At 39.8% G+C, this 22280-nt stretch overlaps 4 protein-coding genes across 4 annotated transcripts; 1 reads left to right on the top strand and 3 right to left on the bottom strand.

The window, feature by feature from the left end:
• Positions 1-20: 20 nt before the first annotated feature.
• LOC139943709 (palmitoyltransferase ZDHHC4-like) lies at positions 21-22063 on the top strand. Its single transcript, XM_071940454.1, has 6 exons — positions 21-79; positions 795-942; positions 1881-1966; positions 2974-3278; positions 4253-4497; positions 21275-22063. Exons 2-6 carry the CDS (start codon positions 811-813, stop codon positions 21569-21571), a joined length of 1065 nt encoding a protein of 354 aa, XP_071796555.1. The 5' UTR covers positions 21-79; positions 795-810; the 3' UTR covers positions 21572-22063.
• LOC139943705 (uncharacterized) lies at positions 6563-10600 on the bottom strand. Its single transcript, XM_071940449.1, has 2 exons — positions 9985-10600; positions 6563-9072 (listed from the first exon to the last, which is right to left on the bottom strand). Exons 1-2 carry the CDS (start codon positions 10406-10408, stop codon positions 8009-8011), a joined length of 1488 nt encoding a protein of 495 aa, XP_071796550.1. The 5' UTR covers positions 10409-10600; the 3' UTR covers positions 6563-8008.
• Positions 11033-17892, bottom strand: LOC139943706 (uncharacterized). The gene is made up of 2 exons (XM_071940450.1): positions 16484-17892; positions 11033-14689 (listed from the first exon to the last, which is right to left on the bottom strand). Exons 1-2 carry the CDS (start codon positions 16848-16850, stop codon positions 13581-13583), a joined length of 1476 nt encoding a protein of 491 aa, XP_071796551.1. The 5' UTR covers positions 16851-17892; the 3' UTR covers positions 11033-13580.
• LOC139943707 (uncharacterized) lies at positions 17914-20119 on the bottom strand. The gene is made up of 2 exons (XM_071940451.1): positions 19738-20119; positions 17914-19153 (listed from the first exon to the last, which is right to left on the bottom strand). The coding sequence occupies exons 1-2, from the start codon at positions 20117-20119 to the stop codon at positions 18063-18065; spliced, it is 1473 nt and encodes a 490-aa protein (XP_071796552.1). The 3' UTR covers positions 17914-18062.
• Positions 22064-22280: the final 217 nt, after the last annotated feature.

Genomic DNA, 22280 nt, shown 5'->3' with positions numbered 1-22280 from the left:
GGCGCTGTTACTGTTGACCGATGAAAATAGATTCATGAAATGAAAGTCGTCTGCAAAACAGTTGCGCTCTCCCTGTGAGGTGAATTTCACTTTTCTCCATTTAATGTTTGTCTTTTTAAATGATATTGTAAATCCTGGATAAAGTGTTAAACTATATAATGTTCCAACTGTCCTTCGTATTATCGAAGTGTGACCGTCCGTAGAATTTGATTTTTTTATCATTCTTCTTGCTATCTGCGTACAGCTAACGCTAGCTTAGTAATTAGTTAGTACATTTAGCAATGAGTGCATATGCAGGGAATGCACCAGAGTCGAGTGTACACTACCCATGTTACGTGGACATGTGGATTGGGTGTTCATCAGTCTATACTATAATATTATTATGAGGATTTTCCTTTGAATAAGGCTCTTGGATTTTCTTTTCCTCCCACTTAAAACTGAAACTTCTTTTCAATTCTTACGATTGTTTTCTTTCCATTATTATTGCATTGGGCTTGGCTTTGATTTAAATTAAAGACTAAGTTTGTTTATTTTATTTTGTTAGATTAGAAGGCTTGGCTTTTAAGTTTTATAACCAGAATAGTATTAATATAGAATGTAGTGAAATGAAATGAAATTGAAAAGTTTGTTTTTATGAATATGAATATTCTATAATTCAAGCACAATATTTTTAAGTAAAGGTCACAAAGCATTGAATTATACCATAAAAGGAGAATTACATTTTCATTTATCAAAACCTGCATCAATTTATTGGAAACCTTTTAATTTACTTTTTTTTCATGATTTCTTTTCAGGGCCGACAAATAAAAAATGGCAGATTTTCTGACATTGATAATTGCGTACATGGTTTTTTTCCTGTTGGCAAGCTATGTCATTTTATTGGGAGACAGTGAATATCATCGCCATGGTATTATTGGAAAGATTCGCCAAGCAACAGTACAGGTTTGTTTTTTGCTTTAGAGCTGAAATGGCCGACCGTGTTAATTTGTAAAGTAAGAGTAAAACCAACAATTTTGAGGCATATTTGTGTTGATTATTATATTTTACTTTTAAAATATCTGTCTCTTAGAACAAACATTATTTTAAACAAACATTTTCAAACGCTTTTTATTTACCAACTTGCCTGATCTTAGGCAACGTGTCACTTTAACAGCGATTTAATTTACTTGATTTGAAGAGAATGAACTCACTTCATCAAGCAGTCTTGTTGACAGCAACTCCAAAGCTGTACCTTACCTTGATTCATAGAGAGTACCGAGGTCACTGAAGAATTGACAATTTGCTTCAGTGCAAATAACACCCAGTTGCTACAATTTGATAAGTTGTTCGTTGGAAACTCATTTTGCTGCACACAATGACTTTATGATTATTCTTATACAAGGCGAGTCAACAAGAATTTGACTGTGATTGGTGATATATTTTCAAAACAAACAAATGCCACTCAAAAGTTCAGTAAAGCATAACAGACACTCTCACCTGCTTATTAGAAATAAAACAAATGAAAGAAATTGGTAATTCCTAAGAGGATGCCTATTTTAATTAAGGTACTCATTTTGCAAGCTGTCATTTTACAATACTTGACAAAACAAATGTAAAGTAAGCAAATTAAACCCTTTGCCACTTTTGTTGTGATTCAGTCAAGCATACCAGTAACATTCCATGGACAGCTACAAACATGAGTTCTTTCAGTAAAACAGGCATTATACTTCTCTTTGAAGTCAACTTGTTTCATTCTTTTTTTTTCAGATAAGCAGAAATGAATGCTTGTTTATGTGGTTCACTTGGGTTTTGAGTGTCAGTTGTCGTTTTGTTTTTAAATCAAAAATCTTGGTCAACTTCGTTTTGACTCGCCCTGTATTGTTGTTCACTTCAATTTCTAGACAGCAGTGGTCATACTTCGGATCTGTCTGCCACGTCAAGTGCAGCATCGCCTGAGCAATCTCATCACTCATGTATTTTTCACAAGGTAAACCTACATTCCATTTTGCACTGGGCAGAACAGTATTTTTAACCCTTTCACGCACCATTTATTTTAGTGATTAACTGATCATATGGAAATTTTGCAAATGGCATGGCAACCCCCTCAAAACAGGTCACACAGCACCCTCAAAGTCCTCTTTCCCATACTAAAAACTGTTTGGTCCTGCAATCTTTCTTTTTTGTTTTACCTCTTTTTTTTCTGAAGGTCGCAAGTGGTCAGTCGGCGCATGAAAAAGTAGAAAGATTGTATTTAGTTGCTCTATGACTTGATGCCTCTTGATCACACATTATCGATGTACAATTATGTCTCTGACACAGAATGGATTAACCACAGGACTATTAAGATATCCAAAATATTTGGATATTTTAAAGTCACGCGTTGATGGGAGCGCCAGGACTTTTCTTTCTTGTCAGTGGGGGGTATGCTTTTACTTTGTAAGGGGTATGCTGCAGGGGGGGGGGGGGCAACCATTCTCTTATGACATTTTGTTTCTGAGGTAGAGATTGAGATTGTTCTTTACATTTTGTAATTAGACAAAAACACAACTTGTTCGTTTTAGTTAAATTCCAAAGAATACTTGGGCGCCTTGGGTGGTGTGTGCTCACTGAATTGTGTCAGTAGGAACAAGCACAGAGGATAGTGAGGGTGTGGGGCCTAGGGGACTGAGGGTATAGCAGACCCAAAGCAGTCTAAATAAAATAAATAATGGAGTGGGGGCCTAGGTGACTGAGGGTATAGATGACCCAAAGCAGTCTAAGTAGTGGGGGGGCTAAAGAATACTGTGTTTTTCTATCAAAGATGTATTGTCTCTACATGGTTTGATTGTTTGTACTTTCAAGTCGTTGTAAGTAATCTTATCCAATCAACCATATTCAGTTTCAGTATAGGGGTTTCAACCACTGAAACCCAGTATTTAATATTTCAATATTTCCTCTTTCTTGGAGGCCATCCAAACCAATGTGGTTTCTCATCTTTCATTGACTTTCCAACAGGAACCACTACATACAAGCTGTGTATGTCATCATATTGTCTGGAATATTTGTAGTATTTTCGAGAGAAATCTACCCCAGGGCTAAGGAATACAATCTGTCGATGATCCATGTTATATCTCCCTTCATTGGCATAGTGATGAACGGCCTGATTTTTTCAACCTGCTGCTGGAGTGACCCAGGTGTTATCGATAGGAAGAACTATGAGGAATGTAGCAATGTGTTTCCGTATGATGGCGTTATGTATCAAGAAGGGGTACGTTGCAGCACCTGTGAGTTTGTCAAACCTGCACGTTCAAAGCATTGTGGTGAGCAGTTTACTTCTAGGCATTTTATGCAACATCTTTTAACTAACAATACATTCCCAAGTTCCCTAAACAAAATCGCAGGCACTTTACTCGGGTTGGATTCGAACCCACGAAGCTCAGGAAAGTACCGAGTATAATAATAACCGTATTTATAATGCGCCTTTTGCCAAAGGATACAAAGCGCCAGGTATTATTACTGCAAGGAGTGGGGTGAATTTTGAGATATAAGACCTAATCCTTAAGTACCATGTAATGGTTTCCAAGATGCTGTGGCGCAATATGCTGCCAATCCAGCCAGGAACACTGGAGCGAACCCCTTCTCTTTTCGATAAGTGCACTGGGTTCTTTTACATGCGTTTACACAACACATGGGACCAACGGCTTTAGGTCCCATCCGAAGGACGTCGCAATGGTTATGTGTCTTGCTTAAGGACACAAGTGTCACGGCTGGGGATTCGAACCCACACTCTGCTGATCAGAAACACCAGAGTTTGAATTCGGTGCTCTTAACTGCTCGGCCACGACACTCCCACAAGCACATAGGATGTATGGGTAAAACCTATTTCCATCTACATCAGTACATGTATTAACAATACATTGACAAACATTCGAGTCCAAGTCCAAAGTTCTGTGGGGCCCAATTGCATTAAGTCTGTGAGCACAAAAACTTGCTAAGAATAGAATACTCTTGCTTAGTAAAATTAGATTACCTGTCAAAACACTGTACTTTTACCATTGATGTGACTGGTACCCAACTCATTTCTTGCTAAGCAAAGGAATTTTCTGCTGCACAGCTTTTTAAAATTCTTTATAAAACAGCTTTTTAAAATGTTCTTGTAATACAAGAACAAGCATCACCAATCAAGACTAAATATATACATGCTTTCGCCCTACAAATCAGTGATTTCTTTGCATGCACAAATTTTTTTATCTTTGGTGCGTTCATTTGTTTTTTCTCCTTCTTCCTGATCCAGCATATTGTAACCACTGTGTCTACCGCTTTGATCACCATTGCTCGTGGATAAACAACTGTATTGGAGGCAGAAATGTCCGCTACTTTCTCCTGCTTCTATTCAGTATAGCAACTCTAACTTCTCACATGTCCTACATCTCGGGTTGTGTCTTGCGGGAAGTTGCAAGAGAATCTGGAATTTGGAAAGCTGGTTACTACGGGACGGACGGTCAGTTCCACCAGGTCACCTCACTAATCGTTTTTCAGGTGAGTTTAAAAGAAAAACTTGAATTTTGGATTGAACACAGACAAATTAACTAGAGTGGGGCTTGAACCTGCAACCTCCAGATTATTGTGCTGATGCTCTACCAACTGATGAGCTATTGAGCCCTATGTTTGCGGTCTCCCTATTTTGTCAACATCTTTGTTTGGGGGTGCCAATCATGGCCATTAGCTGTAATTGATGTACAGCCATAGACAGGCCTGTATGCTTTGTTTTTGAAAAGGTAAGGGCACCAAGGCATTGTTTTCCTGTGTCAAGGGATTGCAAACTTCTACTAGAGCATTGCAAGGGCACCATGGCAAAGAGGGGGCATGGATGCAATTGCCTTTGTTGCCTCAGCGAACACCCAAGTTTACGACACACCCTCGGAAGCGGCTGCAGAGGGATCATAGATAATGCAACTTTTTATTTCAAGCATCAAGTAATAAGCAACAAGGGAAATAAAGATATTGACAAAACAGGGAGACCACCAACATACATACATGTAGAGGACTAACAAGCTCAGTTGGTAGAGCACCGGCTAACACTTTTATCTGGAGGTCGCAGGTTAAAGCCCCGCGCTAGTCGACTTTTCTTTGTTCAGCATAATGTTACTTATTTAAAATAATCACTCTAATTAGGAATAACAACCACTTGGTAAACATGCAGTAATACGTGTAACACGTTGAAACCTGAGTGTATAAAGGGCTGGTAGATGAATTTACCATGACAGTTTTATTGGATTATATATCCTTCGAAGACAGGGTATACTTTTGGTGATTGTTAAAGACCAGTATCCTCACTTATTGCATCCCAACAATACCAAACCTTGTTTCAATACCAAACTGTGAAAATTTCGGCTCAATTGTCCATTGAAGTTGCAAGAAAGTAATGAAAGAAAAAAACACTGTTGTTGCATAAAACATTTCAGATGCCTGAGAAAGGCTTTATATCTGAAGCCTTATACAGATTCAAATTTCTGGGTAAAAAAATCACCTATTTCTCCATCATTCAAAACTAACAATGTTTTTTGACAGTGTTTTTAATAGCTCTCCACCTCTCTTACCAAGTAAAGTTTTTATGGTCATTAACTTGTAGAGTTATTACCAAAAGTACATCCTGCCTTTGATATCCTGTATGCACACAGATCTGATTATAGTAAAAAATGATTTTCACTTGTTCCTCTTACATTGATACAAATTTTTACAATGACGATAACGATCACTTAATTACATCCTGGTTCAGATCTAAATGTTGCGTCATAATCCGTCATAGGCCTTAACAACAAAATCTTTTTGGCTCTATATTATGAGCTCAGTACTGAATGCACCCAAAGATAAGCAAAGTACAATGTGTTTTTTTAGGCCCAGTATGCTGCAAACAAAAACATTCAAATTCAGCATTTACTAATACTACATTACTGCTACAAGACTTTTCTCTTTGCTGTTCCTGTTATAATATTATTAATAGTAAAGACTTGTAAGGCTCACATATTCTGAAGTCATGCGCATATCCCAACTTTTGGGAACCGTCTTAAAGTATATATATATGAGTTTGTCTCATTCGCGTGTTAGGGGGTGCATTCGATTAGCTTCCCTGGGTCGACCCCGATGTGGCGTATTTTATTTTTTTCCAGGACGAACGTGGGCACATAAATTATCCCAGGTTCATCCTGGAAAAGTGGCCTATTTTGTTTTCCAGTACGAACGTGTGCAGATGTTTACCCACGCTCCACCTGGAAAAAAAACAGACACATCATCACGTGAGCCTTCTCGTTGTGACGTCAGTGCATCTCGGGTCAGCCCCAAGTGACCCTATCCACAAGCCGGGCTCTTGGGGCTGGCCTGAGGTGCACTGATGTCACCACGGGAAGGCTCACGTGATGATGTGTCTGTTTTTTTTCCAGGTTGAGCGTGGGTAAACTCCTGCACACATTCGTCTTGGAAAACGAAATAGGCGACTTTTCCAGGACGAACGTGGGGTAAATATGTGCCCACATTTGTCATGGAAAAAAAAAAAAAAAATGCGCCACATCGGGGTCGACCCAGGGAAGCTAATCGAATGCACCCATATATTATTAATAGACTTGTAATGTGCACATATCCACAAGGGTGTTCAAGGCACAGTAAACCAAAAACAAAACAAAAGAAAACAAACACAACAAAATTAGTCGTGAAAACCTGTGACATAAACTAGTACGGGAAAGTTTCAGAACTTTCTTGAAGAAAAACTACTTTCCTTTTCAAACTAAGATAATAAAAATTAATCCCATAAATCCTCATAGAAAGACAGTTCTGAAGAATGAAGAATAGAAAATGAAGGTAAACTATGTTTACATAGCTTTGCTTGCGTATTGTTTCTGGTATGATACGTGAAACTTATAGCGGCTATTGTTACAATTAAAAACTTGTATTGTACTTTGCAAGGTTAGATGCATATTTTCTGCCCATCACTCAGTAAAGCAATGTACATTGAACCAGACGTTCCTAAATATTTGCATTAGAAGACTACTCCTCTAGCATGCTCAGTTTAAAGACAGTGGACACTATTGGTAATTGTCAAAGACCAGTCTTCTCACTTGGTGTATCTCAATATATACATAAAATAACAAACCTGTGAACATTTGAGCTCAATCGATCATCGAAGTTGCGAGATAATAGTGAAAGGAAAAAACCCTTGTCACATGAAGTTGTGTGCTTTCAGATGCTTGATTTCGATACCTCAAATTCTAAACTTGAGGTCTCGAAATCAAATTCGTGGAAAATTACTTCTTTCTCGATTACTACGTCACTTCAGAGGGAGCCGTTTCTCACAATGTTTTATACCATCAACCTCTCCCCATAACTCGTTACCAAATAAGGTTTTATGCCAATAATTATTTTGAGTAATTACCAAGTGTCCACTGCCTTTAAGCATTTTTCAACTGCTCTTTCTGATTAGTTGCTCTTTTACTGTACAAATAAGCTACATGTCCAAAAGATGGTATTTCCTCCAAAAGATGGTATTTAGTGCCATAAAGTAAAGGTATGTGATTAATACACCATCTGTTTTTTTAAAAAATGAGTTCGCCCGCCTAACATCACAAGACTTGGTGGTCACTAGGTGAGGGTTACAGGTAACTGATTTGGGCTGTTGACCCAAATTATCTGTTACCGTGGGCACGTTGCCATCTACTCTAGGGGCTGAAAAAGTGGTACCCCTTTACAGTCCACTAGGAGCTTGGCTGGTAGAGCAGAACACTACCTCCCAACCTTTTATGAAGCAATTATGGTTAGTGCCTTGCTCAAGGGCACAGTGTAACGACTGGGATTTAAACCCACACTCTGCTGTTGACAACACCAAAGCCTGGGCTTGACGAGCTATAGACCGCTCAACCAAGACACGCGCCACAAACACCTCGGGATGTTATTTGACGCAAGGCAATATTGGGAAATAGCGGTTACTTTTACCTCATGTCTGTGAAGTTTGTACCTGAAGGTACATGTACACTACAGGTGTTCATCCGATAGTTGTCTTCTATATCAAGTTCACATTGGTCAGGTTTTCAGATTTCGCACCCCAATAATCAATATTCTGGTCTGCAAATTTTAAACCGAGAATGAGTCCTAAAGCAGAAAACATCAAAGTTGGCACCTTCACTTTACGCATCGGTGACTGCTCCTGACAGAAAACCATGATTCTATCCCAGAAGTCTTCATTCGGCACGGTCCTCATCTGACTAATACCTCGCTTCAGCTGAATCCACAACCTGTTCAAATTTATCCCACCAACTGCCACAAGAGGAAGAGCCAGAAACATAAAATCCTCCGACCAGATCAAGAAATCAAGATGGTTCTGAATCCTACTCTGACGAGGTGAGGTGGAACCAGTAGTATTGCTCATCCTTAAGTAGTTCCAACTTATCTGCGTTGTGAAGCCCCAAGTAGACACTGCAACAATGAATATGATCCAGATGAACACCAGCATGGACATGCTGCCAAGTTCACCTGCATACAAGGTCAGGCGACGTCTGCATACATCAAGCGATCCCTCATGCCGCCGGAGGAAAGCCAACTCTAGATGAAGCTGCTTCTGAAATGAGATCCTCAGGAGTAGCATCAGATAACAGAAGGCACCAAACACCAGCATACACACCAAGCCGACATCAAGAGAGATTTGTGTATGAACCCCGTCCGATGTGGATTGGACGATGTCATAGAAAATCACCATTCGGAACACTCCATTCAAACAAGGCCAAAGCAAACACACAGCAATGAAGAGCTTGTGTGGTAAGCCATGCTCCACCAGTTCCAAATACTGTAGGCGTTTGACAATGTATCTTATATTGAGTACACTAGACCAACAGAAATTTCTCTGCCTACCTCGCATCATATTGTAAATACTAGTGAAGACGCTCAAGAGCGGAGTCGAAACAGTGAAGAGTAAGAATGTTGAGTAGCTGATGAGGCGTATTATCTGCTCTCGCTTCCCCCAGTAGTTTTTCAAGTAGAAGCTAAAGTCATAAATGACAAGAGCAAGCAGGGTCAATGGCCAGATGATTGAGAGTATGGTGCTTCCACGATGGTTCCAATTATCAACACCTACAAATAGCAGAATAGGGGATAGCAATCATGTGAAAAAAACTGAGGCATGTAATACTCGGGTGGGATCGAATCCACGACCGTTGCAATTTAGAGCAGTGTCATACCAGCTGAACCCGGTGTCGCATGCAATTATGTCCTCTGTGCAATACTATGCGGAGGACATATGCAATAATGTCCGCCGGACGGTTTTGCATATGCAATCGTGTCCGCCCGGACGCTGCTGCATAATTCAATTGTGTCCGCCCGAACACATTTGCATATGCAGTTGTGTCCGCCCCTGGCAAAACCGTCCTTGAACGCCCTTGGTCAACGGAACACGTCCGCAAAGTGTATGCCATGAATGACATGGGAAATGTTCGTCCGTTGGGTATTAGCTGCAATCATAAAATACGCGAGTATTCATGCTGCATATTATATACGTAGGTTCAGTGCATATACGCTCGCTTACGCGCGCACATACATGTACAGTCATGTACATGTCCGCCGGACGTTTTTTGCATAGCCCCGGACACGATTGCATATGCAAAAGTGTCCGGAGCGGACAGTATTGCATGGCGGACACAATTACATCTGACACCGGCACCGAAATTCCCCGGTAGCTGGAGGCAGTTAAAATCGTATGTTTTACCAGCGGGTACTGCAGCTATTTAACATCCGGGACAAAGAATGATTAGCTCAGCTGTTAAAATAAATTTCAAATGGAAATGGGTCATCTTATTCGATGAATTTTCTGAAGCTCACCAGCTAAAATAAAACAAACGGAAATAGAAACGGACGTGCTGGAACTATTTAAAACATTCTCAGTCATTAGATATTTCTGGGCTGGATATTCACCCTCCTATTTGGATCATCTCATCTCAAATTACTACACATTGATGACACAGAAATGCACCTTGAGATAAAACTTACCGATATCAGTCTCTGTGTAAGGCCGGAACCTCCCCCTGCCGTCAAACCATTCGCCCCGGCACACCACACAGGCGTCACTACGCATCAAGCTGGCCAGGTCCAATGGTTCATCTTCGTTACTCTCCAGCTCACCCGGGTAAAGGAGCCCCTCATCACTACCCAGTTCCTTCTCTTTAAGAGCTGAGAGGAGGCATGAAGGACACTTACTCCTCCTCACAATGCATTGGCTGTTGTTGAAAAGCCCAATGAACTTCAGCAGGAACCAGACGAACCACGGCCAACGTTTAACTCTGCAATTTTCTCCATCAACAATAACAGCCTGGTAGTTTTGCGGAGGGGCTGGGATCATGTGGACTGGATCGCTAGGGCCCCTTGCGAGCAAAGGGATGTACTCACTTGTAGGTCTGCCTTCCGCCATCTTCATTGGAACTATGAAATGAAAGGAACTTGCACTCTGTGGCTGAAGCTATTCGTTTCATCCAGGTCACGCCTTATTACAATGCGAGCGCAACTTAGCCAATCAGCACGAGCGGAAATCTGGTCACTGATATGAGAGTTTATGTACTGTAGTTTTTAGAACCTCACTTTTGTTTCGACAGTTGGTTTCCTGTGTATGAATAAGCTTAGCACAACCAAATAATGCCCAAATATACCAGCCAAACACCCGTGGCGATCGTACAACCTGAGACTGGTATCCTGCTCATACCTGCTAAAGCAGAAATTTGTTAAGCAATATTTTGTGCTTAAGCAGCTTTAAGAAATTTGGCCCTCGTCTCAAAGGTGAAACAAAAATCCAACATGACCTTTTGTGAACGGTTTGAAATGACACTGTTTCATACTCTTCAAGTGCAGTATTTGTCCAAATCAGAACATATTCGGTGACGTCACATTTCGTGTGTGCATATTATGTGTTCATAACTTTTTAATACAATCCTGAATGTTTATGATATTGAAAATGACAATCGACGTAATGCCTCTTGTCATATTTGCTATATACAATAATACAGATTAATACTCAATACGCATGATAGCTATAGTTTTTTTTAAGAAGAGGGTCAAATAGTTATGTTATTTACACGCTAAGAATTAAAAAAAACTCGGAAACGTACCGAGTATACAGTGCTTTTTACACATCGTTGATGTAAGATTAAAAACAAAGTTATATTCTCTATCCCCGATCCATCTTTCAATAATAAATATTTGCTACACAAAATATTACCCAACAGCTTATTACAATATTAATATCGGTGAAAAAAAGACGAAATGATTACAGAAAAAGATTTTCCCACGACCTTCCCCGTTACTTTTATCCCATCCACACAAAACTTACAAAACCAAAACGTACACAAAAACCGAAAACGGAAGTTCCTCTGAAAATGTATACATAAAAGCAACCACACATGATGTTTAATGAGTTGTGCTTTATACGAAATCATTTGTATAATTGCAACAATCGGGGTGTTAAAGGCGGTGGACACTTTTGGTAATTGTCAAAGACTAGCCTTCACAGTTGGGGTATCTCAACATATGCATAAAATAACAAACCTGAGAAAATTTGAGCTCAATCGGTCGTCGAAGTTGCGAGATATTAATGAAAGAAGAAAAAAAAAACCTTGTCACACTAAGTTGTGTGCGTTTAGATGCTTGATTTCGAGACCTCAAATTCTAAACTTGAGGTCTCGAAATCAAATTTGTGGAAAATTACTTCTTTCTCGAAAACTACGTTACTTCAGAGGGAGCCGTTTCTCACAATGTTTTATTCTATCAACCTCTCCCCATTACTCGTTACCAAGTGAAGTTTTATGCTGATAATTATTTTGCGTAATTACCAATAGTGTTCACTGCCTTTAAAGTCGAAGAGAGAATCAACATTTACAACATAGGGTGTTATATTTCTGTCAACACAAACACATTGGTGTTGCTTTAACACCATATGATGTAAAATGTGATTCTATCTTCGGTATCTATGTGTGACAACACTCAGAGTCTCAAGTTTAACACCCCAGTTTTTGCATTGTAACCTAGTTTTAAGGGGAAACCCCATTAAAAATAACTGAAATCAGCATGTGCTCTATGTTGGCAAACGTAAACAAACAGCTTTGTGTTTTGTGTACGACTATTTCTCATTAAAACTGCCTTGTCATAAAATCGATATCCAGATTTACCCTCATGTATGACAATGTCAGTATCAGTTCCTCTCTACACGTGCTATAGTAATATTCAGTTCAATTTTATAGAACATTTGTTTCCACGTTTGCACATGAAGTCATCATCCTAATAAAAACCGAGGCTTGTGATGGATGTGCCCATTACAACAATACAATATTATGTAAGTTAAAAACATACATTTTCCATATATAATAATAACATAGGCCTTACCCCCACCCCCACCCCCCCCCCCCCCCACCATTTATATACATTTTGAGTGATTATCAGTTAAAACCAGCATTATTATACCTTTAAAAATAGCATTATATAACTTTACATCACTAAAAGGGAAGCAAATTGAAGGTATATAGGCCTACGTTTGGTAACCACACTCAAAATAAATTGCATTAAAAACTGTTGGTATAAAGAAGCCTACAGCTTTCGATAGTATGAAACATTTTGACGAACATTTAAATTCAATATAATGTACTTATGTAAAAAGATATCTTTTTGTATGTATACACCAAAATTTGAATTTGAGAAGTGTTACTTTCAGTAACGTTTCTCAGATTGTGTATTCCTATAGGGGTTATTTTTCCTGCGTGGACAAATTCGCTCCGGATTTTCAGCAACATCTATAAAAAAGAGACCCATTTGTAATGAAATTGTCACATGTTAGTTTTATTTTGCACATCTACATCATTTTATTCAAACAAATGAACTGTTCCAAAAACCAAAAGCTTGGTTAAAGCGTGAATCTGGAAATGTACAATAACGAAATAATAAAAAGGCTTGCGTGCAGGAAATGATTTCTGATGAAAAACTTCCTTTCATTTTGCAAAAGGGTTCACAACCTTTAAGAGGGTTTTAAATATTGACACTAGTCCTAAGCCCTGAATAGATCATTGTTTCCGTTTGAGGTCTTTATTTGTACATTAAAATGTACAAATTTATTATTGTATTACAGCGAACGTATTTTCCATGCTTTGGTGTCTTATAACGCCAATGCGTGGAAGGACGTTAAAGGCACTGGACACTATCAAAATAATTGTAAGCATAACAACTTACTTGAAAGCGAGCAAAGGGGAGCTGTTGAAAGATATTTTTCTTTCATTGTATTCGTGCATCTTCGATGACCAGATCAGCCCAAATTTTTACAAAGAATTTTTTTTTTTAATACTAAGCGTATATTAAGATACACCAAGTCAAAATACTGGTCTTTTACAATTTCCAATATGTTCAGTGCTTTTAAACAGTAACTATTTTAAGTTTTATTGTACATATCATATATTTAAAATAAGAAACAGTTTCCCGAAGAGGGCGAACTTCAAGCGGTAGAACAGTTTGACTTTAAAATGTCTTTAAACATGAAAATGTTCAGTTTTGAAACATCGTAACCATCCTTTCACCCCAAATACACAGTTTAATGGATATCATCAGGCAGTTTTTCAACCAACCGAACTTGTATTATAGGGGATACTCGGAAAGAGTACTACTGGTTTGTGGATATGGGACCAGAACGCAATGTTTTGATTGGTGAGTTTCAACCCAAGGAAGAGCCCCAAAGCAGAGAACATCAGCGTGACGGCCTTGACTCGGGTGACGGGACTTTGTTCTTCACAGAACTCAATAATCTTATCCCAAAAGTGACCGTACTCCTCGCTTCTCAACTTACTGATACTGCGTGTGTACTGCACCCATATTCGGTTCAGATCTATCCCACCTACCGCCACGATGGGTAGGAGTATAAACATGGTATGCTCTGACCATATAAGTGTCTTGAGGATGATCATGATCTTGACGTCTCTTTGAGAGGGAGTAGAAGCTTTGCCTTTCGGGGCATAGTCCCAGCATACTTGGGTTGTGATTGCCCATGTGGAGACAGCAAGCATGAATAGGATCCACACCGAGACGAGCCTGAATATGCTACCGAGCTCCGCTGCGTAGGATACCACGCTTCGCCTACAGACATCGACAGCTCCAACATGGCACCTTAAGAAAGCTAACTTGTGTCGAATCTGCTTCTGGAATGAAAGCCTAAGGAGGAGCATGAGATAACAAAAGGCTCCAAACACCATCATTCCAAGCATACAGACATGCAGACTAATGAGAACATGAACCTCATCTTGAAAGTTCCGTTTGACTATGGCGAAGTAAAGCACAATACGAAATATCCCGTTTACACTTGGCCAGACTAAACACAGCCCAAGGAATGCTTTATACGGAAGGCCACTCTCGCCCAACTGCAAGTGCTGAAGGCGTCTGACAATATACCGTATACTTAGGGCGTGGTACCAGGTAAAACCAAGATCCTGGCTCAGTCTGGGGTTCGTGTAGTTCATCACGATGTTACAGACATTTGCTGTAAGACTCAAAACTGGTGTGACTATGATCGAGAGTAAAAAGACGGAATAGCTGATGAGGCGAATGATTTGGTCCTCTTTTCCCCAGTAGTTGATCATGTACCAAAGGAAGTCGTACGTGATGAGGATGATTAGTATGAAGTGCCAGACTATAGAGAGTATGGTGCTTCCACGATGGTTCCACTTAGCCACACCTGTAACAGTAAGCAATACGAAGACGATTAGAGCATCTGATCGAAACGTCGAGTCTTTAAAGGAACACGTTGCCTTGGATCGGACGAGTTGGTATATAAAAAGCGTTTGTAACCGTGTTTTATAAAATACACATATGGATTGAAAGATCTTTTAAAAGTAGAATACAATGATCCACACAAATTTGCCTCGAAATTGCGTGGTTTTCCTTTTACTCTGCGAACTAATACGGTCGGCCATTTATGCGAGTCAAAAATTGGACTCCCATAAAATATTGCCGACCGTGTTAGTCGACGAGGTAAAAGGAAAACCGTGCATTTTCGAGGCATGTTTGTGTGGATCATTGTTTTCTACTTTTACAACACCTTTCTACCCATATGCATTTTAAAACAAACGCTTACAAACGCTTTTCGAAGACCGACTCGACCGATCCAAGGCATCGTGTTCCTTTAACCATAGGTTGTTTAACAAGGTTGTTTAACAAGGTTCTTTTCAGAACCACGGACGGGGGCAACGAATGGCTCTTGGTCTTAGAGCCCCTTCAAAAGTTCCCCATAGACTTAAAGTGTTCAATTTTAAGTGCACTGTACAAAATGGAAAACGGCCCTATCAAAGATGGAATTCCAGTGCTGTTTATGGGTTTATTTTATACATATTATAAGTTTTTAACATTACAGTTATTTACCTCTCTGTTTTGGGGGTTGGAGTGCAGGGTGGATTGTCGCCTCGTGAGTTTGAAACTTGTGTATTTTAGAACGTTTAAAGGCACTAGGCACCTTTGGTAATAGACTGTGCAAGTCTCGCGCGGATTTGAACTTCCGGGACCATTGTGGTCCCAACCTAATGGAGATTTACGTTGGGGAGATTTTGTTTCGTCCATTACTTTAGTTTAATGTAGTTTATGACCATAAAAATGACATATGTTGTTAAAAATGTAATACTAATTAAGATCATACATAAAAGTAAAAATAAAGTCAACATAATAACGATGAAAAACCGATATTTAAACTTGACCTCAGGTCAGGTTACTTGGTAAAAATTAAGAATTTGTGCCCATCTCCGATCACGAAACTTACGCAGACGCTTGTTTTGGCCGCGCCGGGTGGAAAGCCTTTTCATTGGTCGCTTAGGCGTCGGCTTCCTCTTTAAAATGCGTCACGCGTTTATCTAACGCCATTGCGACCATCGTGCGTCCGCGTATAAACCAGCTTTGAGTAGTTTCACATTCGGGCGTAGATTTACAAAAGGGGTTTCAGATCAAACAAACATCCTTGTCCCAGAGTTTTACTTTTGTCTATACATAGACTTTAACCGATAATTGTGTACTTGGTTAAAAAGCTAAACTAATTTAAACAAGCTCTTATGAATATTTTTGTTGTTCAGATTCGGCATTAAAAAAAATTAAAGCGAAGATTTGATTCATAAAAAAATAAAGTTCTTCAGTTGTCGTGTTTTCTCGCTCCGGTGCGCGCGAGACTTGCACAGTCTATTGTCAAAGACCAGTATTCTCACTAGATGTATCCCAAACAATTGGTCTCAATTTGTTATTTGTCAAGAGATTAATGAAAGAAAAACACTCTAGCTACATTATTTCAGTGATAATTTACCTGTTTCTAAAAACATCCACGTTACTTGAGAGAGAACCGTTTCTCACAATGTTTTAAACCATCAACAGCTCCCCAGTGCTCGTACAAAGTAAGTTTTTATGCAAAAACCCCCAACTATTTTGAGTAAGTAGCAACTGTGCCCAGTGCTTTTAAGATGTTCCAGACAAGCTTTTGATTTCGACAACTTACCAATATCAGTCTCCGAGTAAGGTCGGTATCTTTCGCTGCCGTTGCTCCACTCACTTCGACAAACCGCACATCCACTTCGAAAATCAGGGTCGCTATTGACTGCCAGGTTTCGGCACACGTCGCTCTCCGAACATCCCTCTTCCAAATCTGCGGTCAGACGGCAGATATGACACCGTCTAGTCGCCACAATATGCCGGCTGTTAAACAGACCGATGAACCTCAGCAGAAACCAGACAAACCACGGCCAATGTTTGTATGCCCGTGGTTCTCTGTAAGTCATATAGGTCGGGTTTCTTCCATACCCGTTCCCTGTGTCTTGGTGAAGCAAAGGTCGGTACTCACTTCTAGAAGTTTCAGAATCAGCCATTATCGAAGTGGAGAGCGGTTGGTGGCAAAACAAAGTATGGGATTTCTGTGCAGGACTTTCAGTTTTAAGCAATATTCTAAGCCAAATGATTCATAATCAGTGTAGTTGTCATTTTCCCATCGTGCAGAAAGGCGGCGTTACACCTTTATTTTCGATATGTAGGCGGACTTTCTGTTGACTTTCATTTTGAAAGCAGTTGGTTCACTTTCATTTTGTCCTGGTGTTTTACAATCGATGAAATTTTTTGATATTCACCGTCTTTACCTTGCGTTTCCGTATCAAAAGATTGTCGTGTCATTTAGGGAAAATGTATTCCTATCTGGAAGCCGCTGATACGCGTCACGTGAACACAAAAAGTGCTGACGTATCCGTATCCATATATCAGGAGACTTGCCAAACCTCTCTAAATATGGTCCGGTATTATGCCATATTATAAATATGTACACTATCACTGGACATCTGAAAGCTACCACTTAGTTTAAACATTTGAATAATTTATAAACTGAAGTACCTTTAACATAGCACAGCATTTGGATTTTGCGTAGTTGGGATTTCAATCACAATATAACGACAGGGCCGCTAGAGATGCTAACGCAGAAAAAAAGTGCTTATTTTTTTCTGCTGAGCATATATAAACAGGACAGTTTTTACACGTGACTTTTTCTTTTTAATATGAGCTATTGGGAGACTTTGGCACGGTAGGTATTTTAATTGGAGCCATTGGGAGACTTTGGCATCATGGTAGGTCTGTTAAAGAAACACGTTGCCTTGGATCGGTCGAGTTGGTCTTTGAAAAGCGTTTGTAACCGTTTTTTATAAAATGCATATGGGTAGAAAGATGTTGTAAAAGTAGAATACAATGATCCACACAAACATGCCTCGAAATTGCGTGGTTTTCCTTTTACCTCGTCGACTAACACGTCGGCCATTTATGGGGGTCAAAATTTTGACTCCCATAAATGGCCGACCATGTTAGTTCGCACAGTAGAGGGAAAACCACGCAATTTCGAGGCAAACTTGTGTGGATCATTGTATTCTACTTGTAAAACATCTTTCCAACCATATGCATTTTATAAAAAACGGTTACAAACGCTTTTGTTTTCACCAACTCGTCCCATCCAAGGCAACGTGTTCCTTTAAATGTACACAATCAATAAGATAGCTGCTCTTTTGCTAAACGACGGTAAACCTATCGGCACTAATAATAATGAGTTATTTGGTAGAGTTATGTATAATGTTTTCATTGGACCAGTATGCATTATTCTGTTCCGGGAATTCCAAACCAAAGAAGAGCCCCAAAGCAGAGAACGTCAACGTTAGTGCCTTGACTTGCGTCACGGGAGACTGCTCCTCGTTGAAGGAAATGATCCTATCCCAAAATGCTTGGTGGTCCACACTAACCAACTGCCTGATGCTACGCTTGTACTGCATCCACAAAGGTTTCAGATCGATCCCACGTATGGCAATGACAGGTAACAGTACAAACATGCTGTTCACAGACCATATCAGTGCTTTGACGGTGTGCATGATAACAATTTCTTGGTGAGTAGGAGACTCGGTGGCTTTAGTCAGGACGTAGTAGTCTAGGCATATCTGAGCGGTGAATCCCCACGTGGAAACAGCTATGATAATATTGAACCACACGGATACAAGCCTGCAGATACTTGCGAACCCCTCCGCGAATAACGCCAGACGCCGTCTGCATAAATCAACATCTCCCACGTGCTTTCGGAGGAACTCTATCTCCAGGAGAAACTGCTTCTGCAGTGAGAGCCTTAGGAGCATCATCAGGTAACAGAAGGCGGCAAACACCAGCATTCCAACCATACCTACATTGGACGTGATCTGAACATGGACTTCTTCCTCGTCTGCGACACCAACTAAACCATAAATAATCCCAAAACGGTATGCACCGTTTACACATGGCCAGATTAAACACAGTCCCAGGAATGCTTTATGCGGAAGGCCTCTCTCACCCAGATCCAAGTGCTGAAGTCCTTTAACAATATACCGTACACTGAGAGCACGGTACCAACCGAAACCGGAGTCAAGGACCAATTTCGGATGTTTTTGATTCATGATAACATTAATGACATTCGCCGTGAGAATTAAGACCGGTGTCAACGATATAAAGGACAAGAAGACAGCTTTGCTGATAATTGGCATGGAACTAGTATCTCCATCAGTATCCTCCAAGAGCATTTTGATGTACCCATACACGTCGAACATGACAAAAGCTATAATGACGATAGGCCAAACGAAGGAGAGTATTAGGCTCCCACAGTGGTTCCACCTACTGACGCCTGTAACATGAAAACAGTCATAAAGAATCATTAAATATACTGGTTCAAGTTTTGGCACTTTTTTAGGGTGCCCTCTAGAAGTATGCCTTGGTGCCCTTGCCCTTTCAAAAACGAAGGATACAGACTTGTCCTTGGTTGATAGCAGGACATTCATCTAATTTAATCTGAATTTTTTTTTTTTTTTACCTATACACGATGTGTTATAGCACTGTTTACTCAGTACTTTCCCGAGTCCTGTGTTGTGAGATTCGAAACCCACAACCCATGCAATTCTAGAGCAGTGTCTTACCAACTAGACTACCGAGATTATAACATCTATTATAATTTAATATGATTCAAAGCAGCTGGCAAAGGATTTTTGTACTTAAAGATGATAGTATATCTACATTCTATAAAAGTGAACTTTAAACAAAATGGCAATAACAAAAGGTCAGGGGTGAAGCAGCAGCTTCTGTTCCCCAGCCTATATGGACGGGCGGGAAAAAATGACATGTACATACATGAAAAGACAGGACACAAATAGGTGTAAGACAGAAAATAAGGCCGTTGTTATATTCCCATTATTATTATACAACACTACTTACCTATCTCGTTCTCCGTGTATGGTCGGTACTTCCCCTCACCGTCAAACCACTCAGTTTGGCAAACAACACATTCAGCCTCAACCATAAGGGGTCCATGGTCGTCCCCTTCTGATTTCTCCAGGTCGTCGTGTGAAAGGCGACCCCAGTAGCTACTCACATTTTCACCCTCGATGTATGGCCGTCTGAAAGCGGCAGCCAAACGGCACCTGTGACACCGTCTGACTGTCACAATATTGCGGCTGTTGTAAAGCCCGATTAACTTTAGTAGGAACCAGACGAACCACGGCCAGCGTTTATTCTCACGCAGTTCTTTGGAAGCGTGGATTTCCAGGTTGAGCAACGGGATAGAATCATGTGAAGTGCTCGCTTTGCAATCGGCCATTTTGAGTTGGTCCTTTTTAAAAGCAATTAATATTAAAAGTCATAACAACTCTAACGTATCGTGGTTTTAGGATACAACCATGACCATTGTTCTATTGTTCACATCACAAAGTGTAAGGTAACTAATTGTTACCACTATCAACAACTATGTGGCGTTTAATATTTGGAATGTAAAATTCTCGTTCAACAATGCACCGTGTTTTATTTCAAAAAGTGCTTATTTAAGAAAGGTTAAATCTACTTTTGTTCATGATTTGAATTACTTTGTTTCGTGACACTTTGTGTTTCGATGTTGATGTAGGCCCACACCATACTTGCTTGCAAGGCTTAGGTACACACGAGTCAATGTTTTGAGTGCTCGTTTTCGTTTTCGTAAAATAATACTCTTGTATGAACACGTTCTTATAAAAATGATTGACATATCAAAACACGAAACCGTTGGATTTATTCCATATAGATTTCCCTCTTGCGTGTTACTCAAGTGAGAGCGAAAGCTTTATACACGTGCTATGGCGGTCCAATAGACCCTTCCCATGAAATATGTAAATTGCACATAGCGCGTGCGCACTAACGTTTTGGTTGGCAAAATGAGGGAAAATTGCGCTGTTTTGTACACGGCTAATGGGTGCGTGACGCACACGCGATTGCGCGTCTGCTCAGTGCACAACTCTTTGGTGTATGCCAACCAACAGGGTCTGTACGCATGCGTGAATGTAATTAGCATATTTCATGGGAAGGGTCCATTCCATTGATCTCCATTATACTGATAATGGAGATCAATGGTCCATTCCCAATATTGAAGAGCCTGTGCGTGTAACCTATACGCATGCGCGTAATGGTACAATTACTTTTCAGCTTTTTCAGTAGAGGCATTAACATGGCTTATTATCGTCTATTTTGATGATCAAAATAAGACAATTGTATCTAGATCTTCATAGTTTCTGTCTCCTTTTGACTCAGAGAGTTGAGAGGGTGACGTAATTATACAAGGGGGTCTGTTATGTAGCTTGACCTGGCAATTTTTTTTAGTGCTTTTCTCTTGGAAAATTGTTTTCTTCTTAATCTGGAAAAATCTTTGAGGATGATGACAATTCTATACTTGCCATTCATTGTTTTATCTGTTGTTTTTCTTTTTCAATCCCATCATATTTGTCAGCATCTGTTTATGCAGCTACCGGCGGTAGTTTTCTTGATGACGTCACTAAGTCTTCTGAGCATCTTGATCACCATCTTTCTCTTCTATCACCTCTATCTGCTCCTCACAAACCAAACGACCAATGAGAGATACAAGAGGTCAAGGGTTATTGGTGACGTCAAGATGTCAAGTTCTCAACGATCGACTAAGAGGAGGAGCCGCCACGGAGGGGGCGGGGCTTCGTGGAATTCTGTTGATGTTAGCTATAACAAAGGATTAGTGCGGAACATTTGGGAAGTTTTATATCCTCCAATATGAAGCCTAATTGTATACAGAGCAACACTAAGTACAGGGCTTGAATCTTACACTGGACCACAAGCTAATGGCCAGTAGTTTCAGTGTCAGGCCTGTAAAACGATTGACTGGACAAGTTATTGTGTTTTTCAATTGAATAATAAAACCTCTCACTGTGTAATATTATTTTAAACAAACAAAAAAACTAGTCATTGTTCAAATGTTAACTTTGAGTTTGATAAACACCTTTCAATTCTATTTAATAATGAAGTATGTATACTCATAAAGACAAATGAGATAAATCTTCTTTTATACTGTTTGTCATGTGCTTGTTCAAATCAAAGAGCAAAAGTTCCTTGCTCTATTAAAGAAAATAGGAGAATGCATGTTAAACTGTCCTGTTCTTGTAAGAGAGAAATTCTGGGCATGTAAACATTTTGGACAACTAGTCCCTTCGTCTTGTGAATTTTCCCCAAAATTCCAAGTAAAGTGATAATAAACTTTTATTTATGCACATCCACCACACAGAAATGTCTCATGTTTTTTATTTTAAATTTTGGGTTGAATTAGCGGGATTTGAACCAACATACGACCGTTAACTGCCGTGTGGCAAGGTGGATCACACCCAAGTTTACCACACAACCTGGGAAGCGGCATGCGTATAAACCCAAAGAACTTATTGGCAAGTTTCTCCATTTCACTCATCCTGCTCCCATGCAAACTTCTACGTCCT

The sequence above is a fragment of the Asterias amurensis genome, chromosome 11 (genome assembly GCF_032118995.1).
Source record: "Asterias amurensis chromosome 11, ASM3211899v1".
Classification (NCBI taxonomy): Eukaryota; Metazoa; Echinodermata; class Asteroidea; order Forcipulatida; family Asteriidae; genus Asterias; species Asterias amurensis.
The sequence above is the reverse complement of the archived record's forward strand: the minus strand, read 5'-3'. Positions and strand labels throughout refer to the sequence as shown.

Bases quoted from the DNA above. Each gene is read 5' to 3' on its own strand.
- LOC139943709 (XM_071940454.1), top strand. From the start codon at position 811: ATGGCAGATTTTCTGACATTGATAATTGCGTACATGGTTTTTTTCCTG. The intron at 1,967-2,973 runs GTAAACCTACAT...ACTTTCCAACAG, and splicing joins ACTCATGTATTTTTCACAAG to GAACCACTACATACAAGCTG. The intron at 3,279-4,252 runs GTGAGCAGTTTA...TTCCTGATCCAG, and splicing joins TGCACGTTCAAAGCATTGTG to CATATTGTAACCACTGTGTC.
- LOC139943705 (XM_071940449.1), bottom strand. From the start codon at position 10,408: ATGAAGATGGCGGAAGGCAGACCTACAAGTGAGTACATCCCTTTGCTC. The intron at 9,073-9,984 runs GTAAGTTTTATC...TGCTATTTGTAG, and splicing joins TTACACAGAGACTGATATCG to GTGTTGATAATTGGAACCAT.
- LOC139943706 (XM_071940450.1), bottom strand. From the start codon at position 16,850: ATGGCTGATTCTGAAACTTCTAGAAGTGAGTACCGACCTTTGCTTCAC. The intron at 14,690-16,483 runs GTAAGTTGTCGA...TTACTGTTACAG, and splicing joins TTACTCGGAGACTGATATTG to GTGTGGCTAAGTGGAACCAT.
- LOC139943707 (XM_071940451.1), bottom strand. From the start codon at position 20,119: ATGGCCGATTGCAAAGCGAGCACTTCACATGATTCTATCCCGTTGCTC. The intron at 19,154-19,737 runs GTAAGTAGTGTT...TTCATGTTACAG, and splicing joins ATACACGGAGAACGAGATAG to GCGTCAGTAGGTGGAACCAC.